The sequence below is a fragment of the Sminthopsis crassicaudata genome, chromosome 2, assembly GCF_048593235.1.
Source record: "Sminthopsis crassicaudata isolate SCR6 chromosome 2, ASM4859323v1, whole genome shotgun sequence".
Classification (NCBI taxonomy): Eukaryota; Metazoa; Chordata; class Mammalia; order Dasyuromorphia; family Dasyuridae; genus Sminthopsis; species Sminthopsis crassicaudata.
Genome location: NC_133618.1, coordinates 631,969,529 through 631,987,276, shown reverse-complemented (window position 1 = coordinate 631,987,276; position 17,748 = coordinate 631,969,529). Strand labels below are relative to the sequence as shown.

The 17,748-nt window shown below is 53.8% G+C and overlaps 1 protein-coding gene across 1 annotated transcript in view; it reads right to left on the bottom strand.

Annotated features, from left to right (window-relative positions):
* Positions 1-17,748, bottom strand: part of PSTPIP1 (proline-serine-threonine phosphatase interacting protein 1) — an 80,515-nt gene that overhangs the window by 15,082 nt on the left and 47,685 nt on the right. Inside the window, exons 3-7 of the mRNA XM_074296503.1 lie at positions 14,773-14,974; positions 4,805-4,867; positions 4,077-4,175; positions 2,669-2,714; positions 976-1,055 (exon numbers count right to left, since the gene is read on the bottom strand). Of these exons, the coding sequence (XP_074152604.1) occupies positions 976-1,055; positions 2,669-2,714; positions 4,077-4,175; positions 4,805-4,867; positions 14,773-14,974 (490 nt within the window). The remainder of the gene's footprint in view (positions 1-975; positions 1,056-2,668; positions 2,715-4,076; positions 4,176-4,804; positions 4,868-14,772; positions 14,975-17,748) is intronic.

The window sequence follows — 17,748 nt, the reverse complement described above, 5'->3', positions numbered from 1 at the left end:
GAATACTTCTAGCCATGGGGTATTTGTTACTTCCTCAGGCAACCCATTCCTTGCTGGACAGCTCTGATCACGTGTCCCAGTACTGAACTAAAATGTCCCGTCTTGGTTGTTAAAAATAAATTGATGAAATCTTTTGTTTTATGTCCTATTCTTCTCTCTCCTCTCCCCCCCTTTCTGTCTCTGTCCCTGTCTGTTTCTTTCTCTGTCTTTTTGTCTCTTTCTCTCTCTCTGTCTCTCTGTCTCTCTCTCTCTCTCTCTCTCTCTCTCTCTCTCTCTCTCTCTCTCTCTCTCTGTCTCTCTCTCTCTCTGTCTCTCTCTGTCTCTGTCTCTCCCTCCCTCCCCCCCCCTCTCTCTCTCTCTGTCTCTCTCTCTGTCTCTCTCTCTCTGTCTCTGTCTCTCCCTCTCTCCCTCCCTCTCTCCCTCCCTCCCTCCCTCCCTCCCTCCCTCTCTCTCTCTCTCTCTCTCTCTCTCTCTCTCTCTCTCTCTCTCTCTCTCTCTCTCTCTCTCTCTCTCCTCTTCCTCTTCTTCCCCTCTTTTCCCTGTCTCTCTCTGTTTCATCTCTGTCTTTTTCTCTCTGAATCTCTGTTTCTCTATCTCTTTACACATATACACACACTCATCCTTTATAATAAAGAATAAAAAATACAGAGAACAAATATTTCAGAAAAATTAACAAAAGCATCAGCTATGTAGTAATTCACACCCATAGGCCCCTGCCTCTGCCAAGAAGCACTATCCCCAAATATATAAACACACACATACACACACACACACACACACACACACACACACACACACACACACACACAGTATACAAGTGACCAGAGAATCAGGGAACTTCAGGAATATAGAGGGAATCTGGTCTAATACATCACCCATGACTTGAATCACTTCTCTGTCATATGGTGACTGATGGGAGCCTCACTCCCATTCATTTCAGTGCAGGCCAGTTCTAGCTCTTGGGCAGCCCCTCACCTCACAGGTCTGCTGGTGCTCCTGCTCCCAGTCACACCTGGCTTTCTCCAGCTGATTCACATTTTGTTTGTATGTCCGCTCTGAAAGACAAGTCCAGATCCACAGTGGCTGGGTTTAGTTTAGAAGGCAATATAGTTGGACAGATAAGAACAAATGTACCAGCCCACCAAAGGTCCCCTCGACAAGAGCCTTGGTCCACAGGCAGACCTGTGTGGCCATGGAGTCTCCTTGACCAGGGGCTGGTGGTGGGCAGTCAGTGGCCAGAAGAACCTATGATGACCTATCCCTCACTTGCAGTCCCAGGCAGGCCCCAAGGCATGCTCTCTGTTCCTGAGAAACCAGCCCTCCTAAACTTAGGGTGAGTAGAGGCCTTATAAACCTTCTAGTTCATTCCCCCTGTCTTTTTTTTTTTTTAAATTTTTAAATTTTTTATTTTTTGTACAGATGAGGAAACTGAGGTCCAAGGAGACTAGTTGACTTGCCTAAAGATCACACAGGTAGCAAGTGGCAGTGGCTAGGGCTATGATTCCCAATGTGAATTATTCCTACGTCCTAACGGTGGGCCCCAGGCACTGTGCTGGAGGAACAGACAACAATGAAAAATAGTCCAACCAGAGAATGTAATGCCTGGAACACCCCTCTTCTTACCCCAAGTGTCCAAATCAAGCCCACTCTTCAAGGCCAACTCAAGTGCCCACCTCCTTCAGGAAGCCTGCCCTGATTAGCTTAGCCCCCAAAGGTCCCTTCCTCTCAAATTCCTGGAATACATAGTGCAATTATGGGGGTATTTCATTGTCTTTAATTTTAATAATATTAAATCAATGAATATTTATTAAGTGACTACTGTATACAAGGCATTGTTGGAAGCACTGAGGAGAAATCAAACTCAATAGTCTCGATCCCTGCAGGCTGCACGTTAAGTTAGAAAACCACAAATCGACATTATCTCTGTTATGCTATTTGTGTAGTATCTATGCATTATATTACATTATTATATAATATGCATTATGCAATAACACATGTTTCCTATGTACAACATGAGAGTTTGGTTTATTTTGTTAATACATTTCCCAAGGACATTTTAGTCTGGTTGGCAGTTTTGCCCAAGTTGTGCTGGGCTGTACAGTACAACTGTAAGATTGTACTGGGCACAGTAAGGCACAGTACTGTCAGCACAGATGTAGGTGAGGATCTAAGGACTCAGAGCTGGAAGAGCAGAATCACAAGCGGGAAAGGATTCAAGGGCAGAGGCTAGAAGTCTGGGTGCACTGACTGACAACAAGATCAAGGAGTTGGTGGCTCTGTGGATAGAGCTCTGTTCCCGAATTCAAATCCTGCCTCAGACACTTAATCTCTCTCTGCCTCAGTTTCCTCATCTGTAAAACAGGGATAACAATGGCTCTTACCTCCTAGGGTTGTTGTGAGCATCAAATGATGGAACATTGGTGAAAAGGGCACAGCACAGTGCTTGGTACGTAGTAATATGTTAATAAATATTACTTAAGAAATGCTTATTTTCTTCCCTAGTGACACATTCAGAACAGGACCCCAATACCCCGATTCCCAGTCCAGCCTGACTTCCATCACCCCATTTCCAGGCAGACTTGTGTGGCCATGGAGTCTCCCAAGCAGGGTGGGATAGGGGTGCTCTGGGGATGGGGACCTCAGTGGGGAGGAGCACGGAAGGCGGTACCTGCTTCACTGGCTGCATCCTTACATTGCTTCGCTTTGTTCTGACTCTAGAACACAAAAAAGGACAAATGGCCACTTAGACCTCTGGGCTCCCGCTCCTTTTCGGGGGCAGGATCGTGGAAGCCTTTCTCGTGGTCCCCAGCACACAGTAGGCTCTTTCACAGCTGCTCTTCGCCTCCCTCTTTGGGCCATTCTTCCTTTAGGCGTTGATTACGGTACTCCACCCTCATTTCTAGACACCCTGCAAGTGCCTTAAAAATTACGTGGGATGCAGACCCTGGGGATCATGGCATGGGGCCTAGGAAGGCCTGCCCAGAGTTCTAAGAATTCTGTGCTTACGGGCCCTGCGAAGTGGGTGGCGTGGACATAATGGCCTTGTTTTATGGCTTCAGGCTTCATCAGTAAATGTGACCAGATCAGGCTCTCACACCTACAAGGCAACAGCCTGGGTTTGGAGCTGGAGTCCGGAGGATAAATCCAAGGAAATAAGCCAGTTTTTCCCAATCTCACCCAGGCTCTCCAGAAATAAAATGAAGAAGCTCTGGGTTCCAATCCTACCTCAGATACTTACAAGCTGTGTGACCTAAACTTCTCTCAGTCTGTTTTCTCATGTGTAAAATAGCAGACTTGTACCCATTCGTCTCTAAGGTCCTTTTAGCTCCAAGTCTACGATCCCACAATGTGAGGAAGCCTTGTCTGTCTATAGAACCAAAATCTGTATCTCTGCAGCTTCCAAAAGCTGCCCTTTGGGGCCAACAAGATCGCTGTTTGTATCCCCTTCTCGTATTTCAGAATGTTTTATTATTATTTCTCTTAAGTATTTACTAAATTATTAAAATTTTTTTGGGGGGTAACACTGCGTGAAACAGGAGAGTTCCAAAAATCCCAGGACTGTGGATTTGAAACTGGGAGAGAGCTTAGAGGTCCCTCAAATCCAATTGTCCCATTTTATGGATGAGGAAACTGAGGGGAGAAAGGTCCTGCCTAGGCTCAGGAAACTAGGGAGTATTTGAGCCAGGATTTGAACACAGATCTTTCTAGCTTGCAGTTTAATACCCTACCACTTTCCTGTACTGCCATTTTCCATCATCTTGAAATCAGAATAATTGGCCCCCAAACCTCACAATCCACCCCTCCCATTCTTGATTTTGTCTGCCGCCCCCCTATCATCCCCCCCAGGGCTGTCCCCACCCCCACAGCTCCTGGATGTCCCGGCTTTAGAAAATCCCTTCTTTTCCTTAAACTTGACAGAGATGGTGAGAAATGGACCCCAGGGAAGCCACGATGGGGGGGACGAGGAGGGCCACCCCCACCCCCGCAGCTGGGCACCTGCCAAGGCCCTCCCAGCGTGGAGCAGAGGTCCTCTCCCTGGGGCCCCCCCTCTCTAGCCCGGGCCGGGGACCCCGTACCTTTTCCACCTGTTTCGGGTTTCCCTGAGCGCTGATGCGCTCCAAGGCCTGCTCCGCGTCGTCCGCGTCCCTGCACTTCTGGTCATAGGTCTTCTTGGACTGTGGAAGAAGATAGGAGAGGATGGGGGGCCCCTCTCCTCGGGCCCTCCTCCTAGGGATGACCCCGCGGGGGGGGCTGTCTGAGGGTCACAGAGCCAAAGGCCCGGGAGGAAGCGCATTTGCGCGTTTCTGGGGGCGCGGGAAGATGTCTTCCTGGGGGTTACACGGCTGGGGCCGCCCATGACCACAGTCTCCTTTAGACTTCTTCCGAGGAAGACCAGGAGAGCTGCCCCCTCCTAGAAAGGTTCCAGAACGTCTCCGTCCCCCCAGGCACCGCTGCGCCGGGAAAGCCCCCATTCATGCTCTCCCGCTCAGGGTTCCACCGACACCAACCCGGCCCTCCCAACAATCCTCGAGGGCCAGCGAAGGGAGGCCCCGCCCTGTCCATTCTCCCAGGCCCGAGGCCCCAGTGTTCCCTGAGTGTCTGCGCTCGGGCTGAGGACGCACCAGTCACTCCCCCAGCCCGGCCCCGGGCCCCGTCCGGCCAGCGGCTCCTCATCCTCCCCGGGGCGCAATGACCCGGAGCCGCCCGTCCCGCGCGGGGTGCCGCCCCCTCGGACTGGCCAGGGCCCCCCCCCCACGGGGCGGACCGCTCCCTCCCTTCCGCCCGGCCGCCCGTCAGCGCTCACCTCCATGGTCTTCTTGTAGAGGGACAGCTTGCTCTTCTGGACGCGGTCCATGGCCGTCTCGTACTAAAAAGAGCCCGGGCAGCGTGAGTGAGGCGCCGGCTCTGCCGGTCCGGGCCCTGTCCGGCCCGGGACCCGCTTCCCCCCGGGGGTCCGGCAGAGGCGCTCCTGGGGAGGGCAGGGCCCCGCCAGGCGGCCGCGGTCTCAGCTCCCCTGCGCGGGCGACGGTGCAGTCGGGGGTAAGGGAGCTACCTGCCAGTGAGGAGCCCCCGGCCCGGGGAGAACCTGCGCCCCGGGCCGGGCGGACCCACCCCCTCGCGGGCTTCCCGACCCGCAGCTTGGGCTTGGTCCGCCACTACCGCTGCTTCTCAGCTCTGTATGCAGGAAGGGCTTAATAAATGTTCCTAGAACCCCAAGGGTCCAGCAATAGGCCCTTCCCCCACAACCAAATTGGGCTGTGCTGAGGCATTCCAGTTTGTCTTTGAGGTGCCTAGCACAGAGCCCCGAGTGCAGTAGGGGCTTAATACAGGCTTACTGATTGGCATTCTGTATGCCATGTTCTAAGGCCTTTCCCAGCTCTGGAAGGTGGGTTCTAGGTTCTAAGGCCCTTCCTAGCTCTGACTACCTGGATTCTAGGTTTGAAAGTCTTTTCTAACTCTAACGGTCTGGGTTCTAGGTTCTAAAGCCTTTCTCAGCTCTGACAGTCTGGCTTTTAGGTCCTAAGGCCCTTTCTAGCTCTAATAGTCTGGCTTCTGGGTTCTAAGGCTTTCCCAAGTTCTGACAGTCTGGATTCTAGGTTCTAAGGCCCCTCCTAGCTCTGACTATCTGGGTTCTAGGTTTGAAAGTCTTTTCTAACTCTAACAGTCTGGGTTCTAGGTTCTAAGGCCCCTCCTAGCTCTGACTATCTGGGTTCTAGGTTTGAAAGTCTTTTCTAACTCTAACAGTCTGGGTTCTAGGTTCTAAGGGCCCTCCTGGCTCTGACTACCTGGATTCTAGGTTTGAAAGTCTTTTCTAACTCTAACAGTCTGGGTTCTAGGTTCTAAGGCCCCTCCTAGCTCTGACTATCTGGGTTCTAGGTTTGAAAGTCTTTTCTAACTCTAACAGTCTGGGTTCTAGGTTCTAAGGCCCCCTCCTGGCTCTGACTACCTGGATTCTAGGTTTGAAAGTCTTTTCTAACTCTAACAGTCTGGGTTCTAGGTTCTAAGGCCCCTCCTAGCTCTGACTATCTGGGTTCTAGGTTTGAAAGTCTTTTCTAACTCTAACAGTCTGGGTTCTAGGTTCTAAGGCCCCTCCTAGCTCTGACTATCTGGGTTCTAGGTTTGAAAGTCTTTTCTAACTCTAACAGTCTGGGTTCTAGGTTCTAAGGGCCCTCCTGGCTCTGACTACCTGGATTCTAGGTTTGAAAGTCTTTTCTAACTCTAACAGTCTGGGTTCTAGGTTCTAAGGCCCCTCCTAGCTCTGACTATCTGGGTTCTAGGTTTGAAAGTCTTTTCTAACTCTAACAGTCTGGGTTCTAGGTTCTAAGGCCCCCTCCTGGCTCTGACTACCTGGATTCTAGGTTTGAAAGTCTTTTCTAACTCTAACAGTCTGGGTTCTAGGTTCTAAGGCCCCTCCTAGCTCTGACTATCTGGGTTCTAGGTTTGAAAGTCTTTTCTAACTCTAACAGTCTGGGTTCTAGGTTCTAAGGGCCCTCCTGGCTCTGACTACCTGGATTCTAGGTTTGAAAGTCTTTTCTAACTCTAACAGTCTGGGTTCTAGGTTCTAAGGCCCCTCCTAGCTCTGACTATCTGGGTTCTAGGTTTGAAAGTCTTTTCTAACTCTAACAGTCTGGGTTCTAGGTTCTAAGGCCCCCTCCTGGCTCTGACTACCTGGATTCTAGGTTTGAAAGTCTTTTCTAACTCTAACAGTCTGGGTTCTAGGTTCTAAGGCCCTTCCTAGCTCTGACTACCTGGATTCTAGGTTTGAAAGTCTTTTCTAACTCTAACGGTCTGGGTTCTAGGTTCTAAAGCCTTTCTCAGCTCTGACAGTCTGGCTTTTAGGTCCTAAGGCCCTTTCTAGCTCTAATAGTCTGGCTTCTGGGTTCTAAGGCTTTCCCAAGTTCTGACAGTCTGGATTCTAGGTTCTAAGGCCCCTCCTAGCTCTGACTATCTGGGTTCTAGGTTTGAAAGTCTTTTCTAACTCTAACAGTCTGGGTTCTAGGTTCTAAGGCCCCTCCTAGCTCTGACTATCTGGGTTCTAGGTTTGAAAGTCTTTTCTAACTCTAACAGTCTGGGTTCTAGGTTCTAAGGCCCCCTCCTGGCTCTGACTATCTGGGTTCTAGGTTTGAAAGTCTTTTCTAACTCTAACAGTCTGGGTTCTAGGTTCTAAGGCCCCTCCTAGCTCTGACTATCTGGGTTCTAGGTTTGAAAGTCTTTTCTAACTCTAACAGTCTGGGTTCTAGGTTCTAAGGGCCCTCCTGGCTCTGACTACCTGGATTCTAGGTTTGAAAGTCTTTTCTAACTCTAACAGTCTGGGTTCTAGGTTCTAAGGCCCCTCCTAGCTCTGACTATCTGGGTTCTAGGTTTGAAAGTCTTTTCTAACTCTAACAGTCTGGGTTCTAGGTTCTAAGGCCCCCTCCTGGCTCTGACTACCTGGATTCTAGGTTTGAAAGTCTTTTCTAACTCTAACAGTCTGGGTTCTAGGTTCTAAGGCCCCTCCTAGCTCTGACTATCTGGGTTCTAGGTTTGAAAGTCTTTTCTAACTCTAACAGTCTGGGTTCTAGGTTCTAAGGCCCCCTCCTGGCTCTGACTACCTGGATTCTAGGTTTGAAAGTCTTTTCTAACTCTAACAGTCTGGGTTCTAGGTTCTAAGGCCCCTCCTAGCTCTGACTATCTGGGTTCTAGGTTTGAAAGTCTTTTCTAACTCTAACAGTCTGGGTTCTAGGTTCTAAGGCCCCTCCTAGCTCTGACTATCTGGGTTCTAGGTTTGAAAGTCTTTTCTAACTCTAACAGTCTGGGTTCTAGGTTCTAAGGGCCCTCCTGGCTCTGACTACCTGGATTCTAGGTTTGAAAGTCTTTTCTAACTCTAACAGTCTGGGTTCTAGGTTCTAAGGCCCCTCCTAGCTCTGACTATCTGGGTTCTAGGTTTGAAAGTCTTTTCTAACTCTAACAGTCTGGGTTCTAGGTTCTAAGGCCCCCTCCTGGCTCTGACTACCTGGATTCTAGGTTTGAAAGTCTTTTCTAACTCTAACAGTCTGGGTTCTAGGTTCTAAGGCCCCTCCTAGCTCTGACTATCTGGGTTCTAGGTTTGAAAGTCTTTTCTAACTCTAACAGTCTGGGTTCTAGGTTCTAAGGGCCCTCCTGGCTCTGACTACCTGGATTCTAGGTTTGAAAGTCTTTTCTAACTCTAACAGTCTGGGTTCTAGGTTCTAAGGCCCCTCCTAGCTCTGACTATCTGGGTTCTAGGTTTGAAAGTCTTTTCTAACTCTAACAGTCTGGGTTCTAGGTTCTAAGGCCCCCTCCTGGCTCTGACTACCTGGATTCTAGGTTTGAAAGTCTTTTCTAACTCTAACAGTCTGGGTTCTAGGTTCTAAGGCCCTTCCTAGCTCTGACTACCTGGATTCTAGGTTTGAAAGTCTTTTCTAACTCTAACGGTCTGGGTTCTAGGTTCTAAAGCCTTTCTCAGCTCTGACAGTCTGGCTTTTAGGTCCTAAGGCCCTTTCTAGCTCTAATAGTCTGGCTTCTGGGTTCTAAGGCTTTCCCAAGTTCTGACAGTCTGGATTCTAGGTTCTAAGGCCCCTCCTAGCTCTGACTATCTGGGTTCTAGGTTTGAAAGTCTTTTCTAACTCTAACAGTCTGGGTTCTAGGTTCTAAGGCCCCTCCTAGCTCTGACTATCTGGGTTCTAGGTTTGAAAGTCTTTTCTAACTCTAACAGTCTGGGTTCTAGGTTCTAAGGCCCCCTCCTGGCTCTGACTATCTGGGTTCTAGGTTTGAAAGTCTTTTCTAACTCTAACAGTCTGGGTTCTAGGTTCTAAGGCCCCTCCTAGCTCTGACTATCTGGGTTCTAGGTTTGAAAGTCTTTTCTAACTCTAACAGTCTGGGTTCTAGGTTCTAAGGGCCCTCCTGGCTCTGACTACCTGGATTCTAGGTTTGAAAGTCTTTTCTAACTCTAACAGTCTGGGTTCTAGGTTCTAAGGCCCCTCCTAGCTCTGACTATCTGGGTTCTAGGTTTGAAAGTCTTTTCTAACTCTAACAGTCTGGGTTCTAGGTTCTAAGGCCCCCTCCTGGCTCTGACTACCTGGATTCTAGGTTTGAAAGTCTTTTCTAACTCTAACAGTCTGGGTTCTAGGTTCTAAGGCCCCTCCTAGCTCTGACTATCTGGGTTCTAGGTTTGAAAGTCTTTTCTAACTCTAACAGTCTGGGTTCTAGGTTCTAAGGCCCCTCCTAGCTCTGACTATCTGGGTTCTAGGTTTGAAAGTCTTTTCTAACTCTAACAGTCTGGGTTCTAGGTTCTAAGGCCCCTCCTAGCTCTGACTATCTGGGTTCTAGGTTTGAAAGTCTTTTCTAACTCTAACAGTCTGGGTTCTAGGTTCTAAGGCCCCTCCTAGCTCTGACTATCTGGGTTCTAGGTTTGAAAGTCTTTTCTAACTCTAACAGTCTGGGTTCTAGGTTCTAAGGGCCCTCCTGGCTCTGACTACCTGGATTCTAGGTTTGAAAGTCTTTTCTAACTCTAACAGTCTGGGTTCTAGGTTCTAAGGCCCCTCCTAGCTCTGACTATCTGGGTTCTAGGTTTGAAAGTCTTTTCTAACTCTAACAGTCTGGGTTCTAGGTTCTAAGGCCCCCTCCTGGCTCTGACTACCTGGATTCTAGGTTTGAAAGTCTTTTCTAACTCTAACAGTCTGGGTTCTAGGTTCTAAGGCCCCTCCTAGCTCTGACTATCTGGGTTCTAGGTTTGAAAGTCTTTTCTAACTCTAACAGTCTGGGTTCTAGGTTCTAAGGCCCCCTCCTGGCTCTGACTACCTGGATTCTAGGTTTGAAAGTCTTTTCTAACTCTAACAGTCTGGGTTCTAGGTTCTAAGGCCCCTCCTAGCTCTAACTATCTGGGTTCTAGGTTTGAAAGTCTTTTCTAACTCTAACAGTCTGGGTTCTAGGTTCTAAGGCCCCCTCCTGGCTCTGACTACCTGGATTCTAGGTTTGAAAGTCTTTTCTAACTCTAACGGTCTGGTTCTAGGTTCTAAAGCCTTTCTCAGCTCTGACAGTCTGGCTTTTAGGTCCTAAGGCCCTTTCTAGCTCTAATAGTCTGGCTTCTGGGTTCTAAGGCTTTCCCAAGTTCTGACAGTCTGGATTCTAGGTTCTAAGGTCTTTTCTAGCTGAGAGCCTGGATTTTAGGCTCTGGAACTTTCTGGGCCTTGCTGTTCTGTTTCCCGGAAGCTGTTGCTCCTGAGGAGGCCCTGTGGGAATTTCTGCAGCAGGGCTCCTCCAGGGTTCTTAAACAGAGACCAAAGGCTCACCTCAACTGTGGCCCGGCCACTGCTGGGAAATCTTGGGCGAGAGCCCTGGCTGCCCTCAGCTTAGAAAATAAATAAGTTCTTGAGAAAATTTGGCGGAGCCCAAAGCCTCGGTCTCCCTCCGCTGGTGGCTGGCTGAGTGTCTCTGGGGCTAATTTCATGGCGGGGAGGCCAGCCTGCTGAGGCTATTCTGGGGGCTGCCGTGGGACCAATAAAAATGACCACAGCACCCAGCCTGCCCCCCCCCCCCCCCCCGTACCTCTAAAACCCGTGAGTCGAAGCCAGTCTGGAGGTATTCATGCATCAATTTACAGGGGAGGAAACCAGCCTTCCCCAGTGTAACAGCAAGTTCCTGCCTCCACTTCCTGATGAGCAGCTCAGGACTCGGGGCCCCCAGGTGATAAATTATATTAGGTAATTATATATTAGATAAATAAATTAGAGGCAGAGGCCAGATTTGAACCCAGTTCTTTTGACTATAAATCAGTCATTCCATTCATGGCCTACACTCCCTGTCATGCCGGAAATAATTGGAAGTTAGTGAGTTCTGACTTTTTCTCTTCATTTCACTCATGTTGAATGTATGAGTGTGCTGCCTGTTTTAGTATTCCAGACATTTTATGAGCCAGTTTTTCTCCTGGATGATTTTTTATCCTCCTATCTGGGTCAGAAGTATTAGGTTGCACTTAGCCATCCTTTCTCAGCCCCAGTTTTGCTTTCAGTAGACAGCACCATTCTGGGGGAATGGCTAAAGCCAGGGAGCTCTCAGCCGGAGGCCTGGGGTCTTAATGCCTGCGCTACAGAAATGTGTGCTCGGGCCCCACCTGCCTAGTCTGGAAACCGGTCCCCACACCTGGTAACGAGAACCTTCTCTCAGCACCGGGGGTGGAGAGAGGTGGAGTGGATGGGTAATTCTTCCTTAAAAGCTTATCTAAGCCCCTCAAAGAGAGACCACAGCCCTCTCGGAGCCTCAGTCTGCAAAATGAGTACTCAAATAATATCAGTACCATCTGCCTTCCCAGGACTGCTATGCCAAGTCCGACAGCCTGAGTTCTAGGTTCTAAGCTGCTTTGGATCCTTGTTATTCCTTAGGAATGCTCCTGTCACACAGAGCTGGACTGGAATGAAAAGTCCATACAGCCCAACCCTTACATAAAAAGCAAACTGAGGCCCACAGAGGGCGAGATCTGAGGCCCGCAGAAGACGAGATCTGAGGCCCACAGAGGACGAGATCTGAGGCTCAGAGAGGACGAGATATGTGGCCCACAGAGGGCGAGATCTGAGGCCCACAGACTTCGAGATCTGAGGCTCAGAGAGGACGAGATCTGTGGCCCACAGACTTCGAGATCTGAGGCCCACAGACTTCGAGATCTGAGGCCCGCAGAGGGCGAGATCTGAGGCCCGCAGAGGGCGAGATCTGAGGCCCGCAGAGGACGAGATCTGAGGCCCGCAGAGGGCGAGATCTGAGGCCCGCAGAGGGCGAGATCTGAGGCCCGCAGAGGGCGAGATCTGAGGCCCGCAGAGGACGAGATCTGAGGCCCGCAGAGGACGAGATCTGAGGCCCGCAGACTTCGAGATCTGAGGCCCACAGAGGGCGAGATCTGAGGCCCGCAGAGGGCGAGATCTGAGGCCCGCGGAGGGCGAGATCTGAGGCCCGCGGAGGACGAGATCTGAGGCCCGCGGAGGACGAGATCTGAGGCCCGCGGAGGGCGAGATCTGAGGCCCGCGGAGGACGAGATCTGAGGCCCGCGGAGGGCGAGATCTGAGGCCCGCAGAGGGCGAGATCTGAGGCCCGCAGAGGGCGAGATCTGAGGCCCGCAGAGGGCGAGATCTGAGGCCCACAGACTTCGAGATCTGAGGCCCGCAGAGGGCGAGATCTGAGGCCCACAGAGGAAGAGATCTGAGGCCCACAGAGGACGAGATCTGAGGCCCGCAGAGGGCGAGATCTGAGGCCCGCAGAGGGCGAGATCTGAGGCCCACAGACTTCGAGATCTGAGGCCCGCAGAGGGCGAGATCTGAGGCCCGCGGAGGGCGAGATCTGAGGCCCGCAGAGGGCGAGATCTGAGGCCCGCAGAGGGCGAGATCTGAGGCCCACAGACTTCGAGATCTGAGGCCCGCAGAGGGCGAGATCTGAGGCCCGCAGAGGGCGAGATCTGAGGCCCGCAGAGGGCGAGATCTGAGGCCCGCAGAGGGCGAGATCTGAGGCCCACAGACTTCGAGATCTGAGGCCCACAGAGGGCGAGATCTGAGGCCCGCAGAGGGCGAGATCTGAGGCCCGCAGAGGGCGAGATCTGAGGCCCGCAGAGGGCGAGATCTGAGGCCCACAGACTTCGAGATCTGAGGCCCGCAGAGGGCGAGATCTGAGGCCCGCGGAGGGCGAGATCTGAGGCCCACAGACTTCGAGATCTGAGGCCCGCAGAGGACGAGATCTGAGGCCCACAGACTTCGAGATCTGAGGCCCGCAGAGGGCGAGATCTGAGGCCCGCGGAGGGCGAGATCTGAGGCCCGCGGAGGGCGAGATCTGAGGCCCGCAGAGGAAGAGATCTGTGGCCCACAGAGGGCGAGATCTGAGGCCCGCAGACTTCGAGATCTGAGGCCCACAGAGGGCGAGATCTGAGGCCCGCAGAGGGCGAGATCTGAGGCCCGCAGACTTCGAGATCTGAGGCCCGCAGAGGACGAGATCTGAGGCCCACAGACTTCGAGATCTGAGGCCCACAGAGGGCGAGATCTGAGGCCCGCGGAGGGCGAGATCTGAGGCCCACAGACTTCGAGATCTGAGGCCCGCAGAGGACGAGATCTGAGGCCCGCAGAGGATGAGATCTGAGGCCCGCAGAGGGCGAGATCTGAGGCCCACAGACTTCGAGATCTGAGGCCCGCAGAGGACGAGATCTGAGGCCCGCAGAGGGCGAGATCTGAGGCCCGCAGAGGGCGAGATCTGAGGCCCACAGACTTCGAGATCTGAGGCCCGCAGAGGACGAGATCTGAGGCCCGCAGAGGACGAGATCTGAGGCCCGCAGAGGACGAGATCTGAGGCCCGCAGAGGGCGAGATCTGAGGCCCGCAGAGGACGAGATCTGAGGCCCGCAGACTTCGAGATCTGAGGCCCACAGAGGGCGAGATCTGAGGCCCGCAGAGGGCGAGATCTGAGGCCCGCAGAGGGCGAGATCTGAGGCCCGCAGAGGACGAGATCTGAGGCCCGCAGAGGGCGAGATCTGAGGCCCGCAGAGGGCGAGATCTGAGGCCCGCGGAGGACGAGATCTGAGGCCCGCGGAGGACGAGATCTGAGGCCCGCGGAGGGCGAGATCTGAGGCCCGCGGAGGGCGAGATCTGAGGCCCGCGGAGGGCGAGATCTGAGGCCCACGGAGGGCGAGATCTGAGGCCCGCAGAGGGCGAGATCTGAGGCCCGCGGAGGGCGAGATCTGAGGCCCACAGACTTCGAGATCTGAGGCCCGCGGAGGACGAGATCTGAGGCCCGCAGAGGACGAGATCTGAGGCCCGCAGAGGGCGAGATCTGAGGCCCGCAGAGGGCGAGATCTGAGGCCCGCAGAGGGCGAGATCTGAGGCCCGCAGAGGGCGAGATCTGAGGCCCGCAGAGGGCGAGATCCGAGGCCCGCAGAGGGCGAGATCCGAGGCCCGCAGAGGACGAGATCCGAGGCCCGCAGAGGGCGAGATCCGAGGCCCGCAGAGGGCGAGATCCGAGGCCCGCAGAGGGCGAGATCCGAGGCCCGCAGAGGGCGAGATCTGAGGCCCGCAGAGGGCGAGATCTGTGGCTCAGGGTCACTTGGGTAGGAAGTCACAGAGATGGCCATGCAGCCTCCTTCGAATGGGCTCATTTGTGCTGAAGCTCTCAGAGCCACAATACAAACGCCAGCCGTCCCCATTCTCCTCAGCCCCCCTCCTTGGGCACTCAGGGGGTGACCAAGACACTGGGCTTCTGCTCACTCGGCCGCCACCCCGACTGACCCCCAGAGTAATACCAATAGGGAAAGGTTTATATACCCTGGCATTTATTTCGGTTGTTTACTCCTCGATAAGATAGAAAAGCCTTGAAGCCAGAGACCTTGTTTTTGACTTTCTTTGCAACCACAGAGCTTAGCACGTCTTTGCCCGGCACATAGTAGGTGCTTTGTAACTGCTTGTGGTCCTGCAGGCTGCCTGGCGGTGTCTGGCACAGAGGAGGCACTGAATCAGTGCTTTGAACCCAGGCCGAGGATGGACTCAGCTCTCTGCTTGGGGGTTTTTGTCACACGAATTGGGAAATTAATCAGGTAGAATGATCTGTGCAGGAGGGGGCTGCCTAATAACAATTATAATAACAGTAATCGTGCTATTATAATCATTAATGATAATAATTGCATGTATTCTTGGACAGCTGTCCCTGCAGGGGAGATGTAATCATCACATTATTCTCCTCTCCCTTCCGTGCTCCTCTTCTGCTATACCGCACAGTCAGAGCTGGGGGAGGGGAGAGAGTGCCCGGTCCTCACCTTCTTCCTCTGCTCTTTTTGCCTTTCTCGAAACTCTTCGATGCTCTTGAGCTCATCCTTCAGCATGACCGCCAGCTGGATGTGAGAGTTTCCCACATTCTCAATTTCTAGAGCGGAGCAGAGGCTTATCAGGATCACAGACAACTTTGGTGCCCGCTGCCAGGCCCGGCACCCCCTCTCCCCTTTGCTCTTCCCCAGGTCCCTCAGTCTGGGCCCAGGAGGCCGTCTCTATTCCGTTGCCTTAATGAATCACAGAATATCAAGCTTCTTCTATTTTACAGGTGGGGAAACTGAGGCCCTCTACTAGGAGCTGAGACAGCCCCGGGTCTTAGAGCAGTCACAAGCTCTCCGAGCCTCACTTCACTCCTCCGGGATCTAAGAGGCCTGGTCTATCAATTCTAAATTCTACAAGCTGGTCCAGGCTCTCGAGGAAAGTTCCGGCCCGAAGCTCGTCCAAAGTCACGCCGAGCTAAGCAGCCAAATCTGCAGCATCTGGGTTCAGGCCCCCTAACCCTGAAGCCCCAGGGCTCTGTAGTTGTACACAGCCCCCAATCATCCCCCCCTCAACCCCACGCTGCAGAGGGAATGCCGCTGCCACTCTGGTGGGGGGCCTGCCCGCAGCCAAGGAGGGCCGGCCTCTGCCAAAGCCAAGCTCTGAGAATAGATCTGGGTCCCGCTTCCTGGATCCCTGCAAAGCACTTTTGTCTGTCTGCGGAACCGTGACATTAAATAGATCAGCGCGCAGCGGCAGAGACTTACGTTGTTTCAGGATTTCGAAGGAGGCCTTCAGTGTGCTGCAAGAGAGAACACCGGCAGGTCAGTGGGGGAAGGCGCTGGAGACGGCTGCCATGCTAACTTCCAGACAATCCCAACTCTCAGGCCCGTGGCCGGGGTCTCCGTGGACCCCAAGCTCAGGGTGACGTGGCCGCCGGACTGCAGGCAGCGAGGCAGTGTCCAGGAAGAGGGGGAGACACACGGCAGCAGCCACACGCAGCCGGGCCCTGGGTGCCAGTTGGGCCTCCATCCCACCTTAGGATGACATTGTCAAGGATGGGTACCAAAGGGTGCCAGGATGGCTAAAACTGTGGTCTGTAGTATGGGGGGTGGTGAAAGGTCGGGGTGTTCACACAGACAGACAGGAGGGGAAGAGAAGGAGGGGGAGGAGAACGAGGACAAGAAGGAGGAAGATCGAGGAGGGAAGAACAGTCCGCTTTGAAGGGCTGCCACGGTAAGAGGGCCGCCAGGGGCAGCCCGGTGCACAGAGTACTGGGCTTGGGTGAGGAAGGCCAAGTTCAAGTTCTGCCTCCGACCCTTCCTAGCCGGGCGATCCTGGGCGAGTCCCTTAACCAGCTCAAAGGCAGGAACGGCACATTTGGCAAGAAAGATCCCGACGGGCCTGTGGAGTCCGGACTGAAATGAGCGAACCTCCGTAACGGGGGCAAGTGGAGAAGGACCCGAGGGTCCCGCTTGACCCCAGAGGGTGGAAGGGGAGCAGAGGCCGGAGGGGGAGGACGGCCTGCTCATCAAAGTGGAACAGGACGGGGCGGGGGGAGGGCACAGGAACCCCCAGTGTGGGCGCTGGTGCCGGCAGGAACCCCGGGGGGAGGATACAAGCTCGTTCTCCCCCTCCACAGGGGAGGAGGGGCCGTTACAATAGCGAGATCTCCCGCTTCCGCAGCGCTTTGAGGTGCTCCCCGCTCCCCAGAAGCAGGGCCTTTGTTTGGACGAGGACTCAGGCGGAGCTCAGCTCCCGCCCACTGAGGTCGGCCTTTGGAAAGGCTCATTACCATTTTTTCCAGGAATAAAACCCGCGTCCTAACGTGGCTTCCAAAAATCAGTGGCAGCTTCTGTTCCCCGGCCCTGCTCGGGGAGTCCTGCCAAGGAGAGGTGAGAGGAGGGCACCGGGGGCCCAGGGAGCCCGCAGGGAGAGTGGGGGTCCCTGGGCCCCCAGGATGGAAGCTCCCCTCGTTATGCTGGAACCAGCTTCCATCTTGCTTTGGTGTTTCCAGCAGGGACATGGCTGATTTGTTTTTGCTGAGTCAGTTGGGGTTAAGTGGCTGGCCCAGGGTCACACAGCCAGGAAGTGTTAGGTGTCTGAGGCTGGATTTAAACTCAGGTCCTCCTGACTCAGGGCCGGTGCTCTCTCCACTGCGCCGTCCAGCCACCCCCTCTGATTTATTCTGAGGGTGTATTTTTGCCACCTTTTCCCCACCTGGGCTCTCTCCTCCTGTCAGGTACCATCTTGGGGTGTCCCCCCATGCCAGACTGAGCCCAGACCACTTGGGGATGCCCCCAGAGACCCCGGCTCACGCTCTCCCTCCCACTGTGGACCCCCAGGGAAGGCTGGGAGCAAACCCCCAACCACAGCAGGGGCCAAGCCCGGAGACCCTGAGGGAGCTCAAGCACAATGCTGAGGAAAGCTTGCTCCATTTGGAGGGAGAAGTCCTGGGTTCAAATCCTGGCCCTGCCCCTCGCCGGCCATTGGAAAGAACCACAGGGGCCCTCCAGCCCGGTGGCGTCTCCAGCACTGATCTCCCCTCACCCTCAGTAAGAGACGTGTCCACTCACACAGAGCAAGCCCTGGAGTTGGGATGATTGGAGAAAGGGCCTTGCAGGACAAGAGGGGCAAGAGGGGAATTCTGGGAATTCAGCCACAGTCTGGAGTCAGGGCTGCAGCCGGGGCCCTTGCAAGGCGTGGGGGCACAGCCCGTCCCCTAAGCCCAGGGAGGAAACGGAGCCTTAGGTGAGCGAGTAGTGGGGAGCCTTCCCTCTGGCGGGGGGCAGAGACTGTCTCGTGGGGGGGGACTCCCCCAGACTCAGCCAGAAACCGAGGCAAGGAGAGATGTGGGGGCTCCTCGGAGAGCCGCTGCGCCCTCCCTCCCAGAAGCCTCGAGCTGGGCCTTTGGGCGTTTTGGTAACTTTCAGGATAACTGAACCCAGCTTGTTTGGCCTGCGCCGTCCTGCTCCATCCGGTGA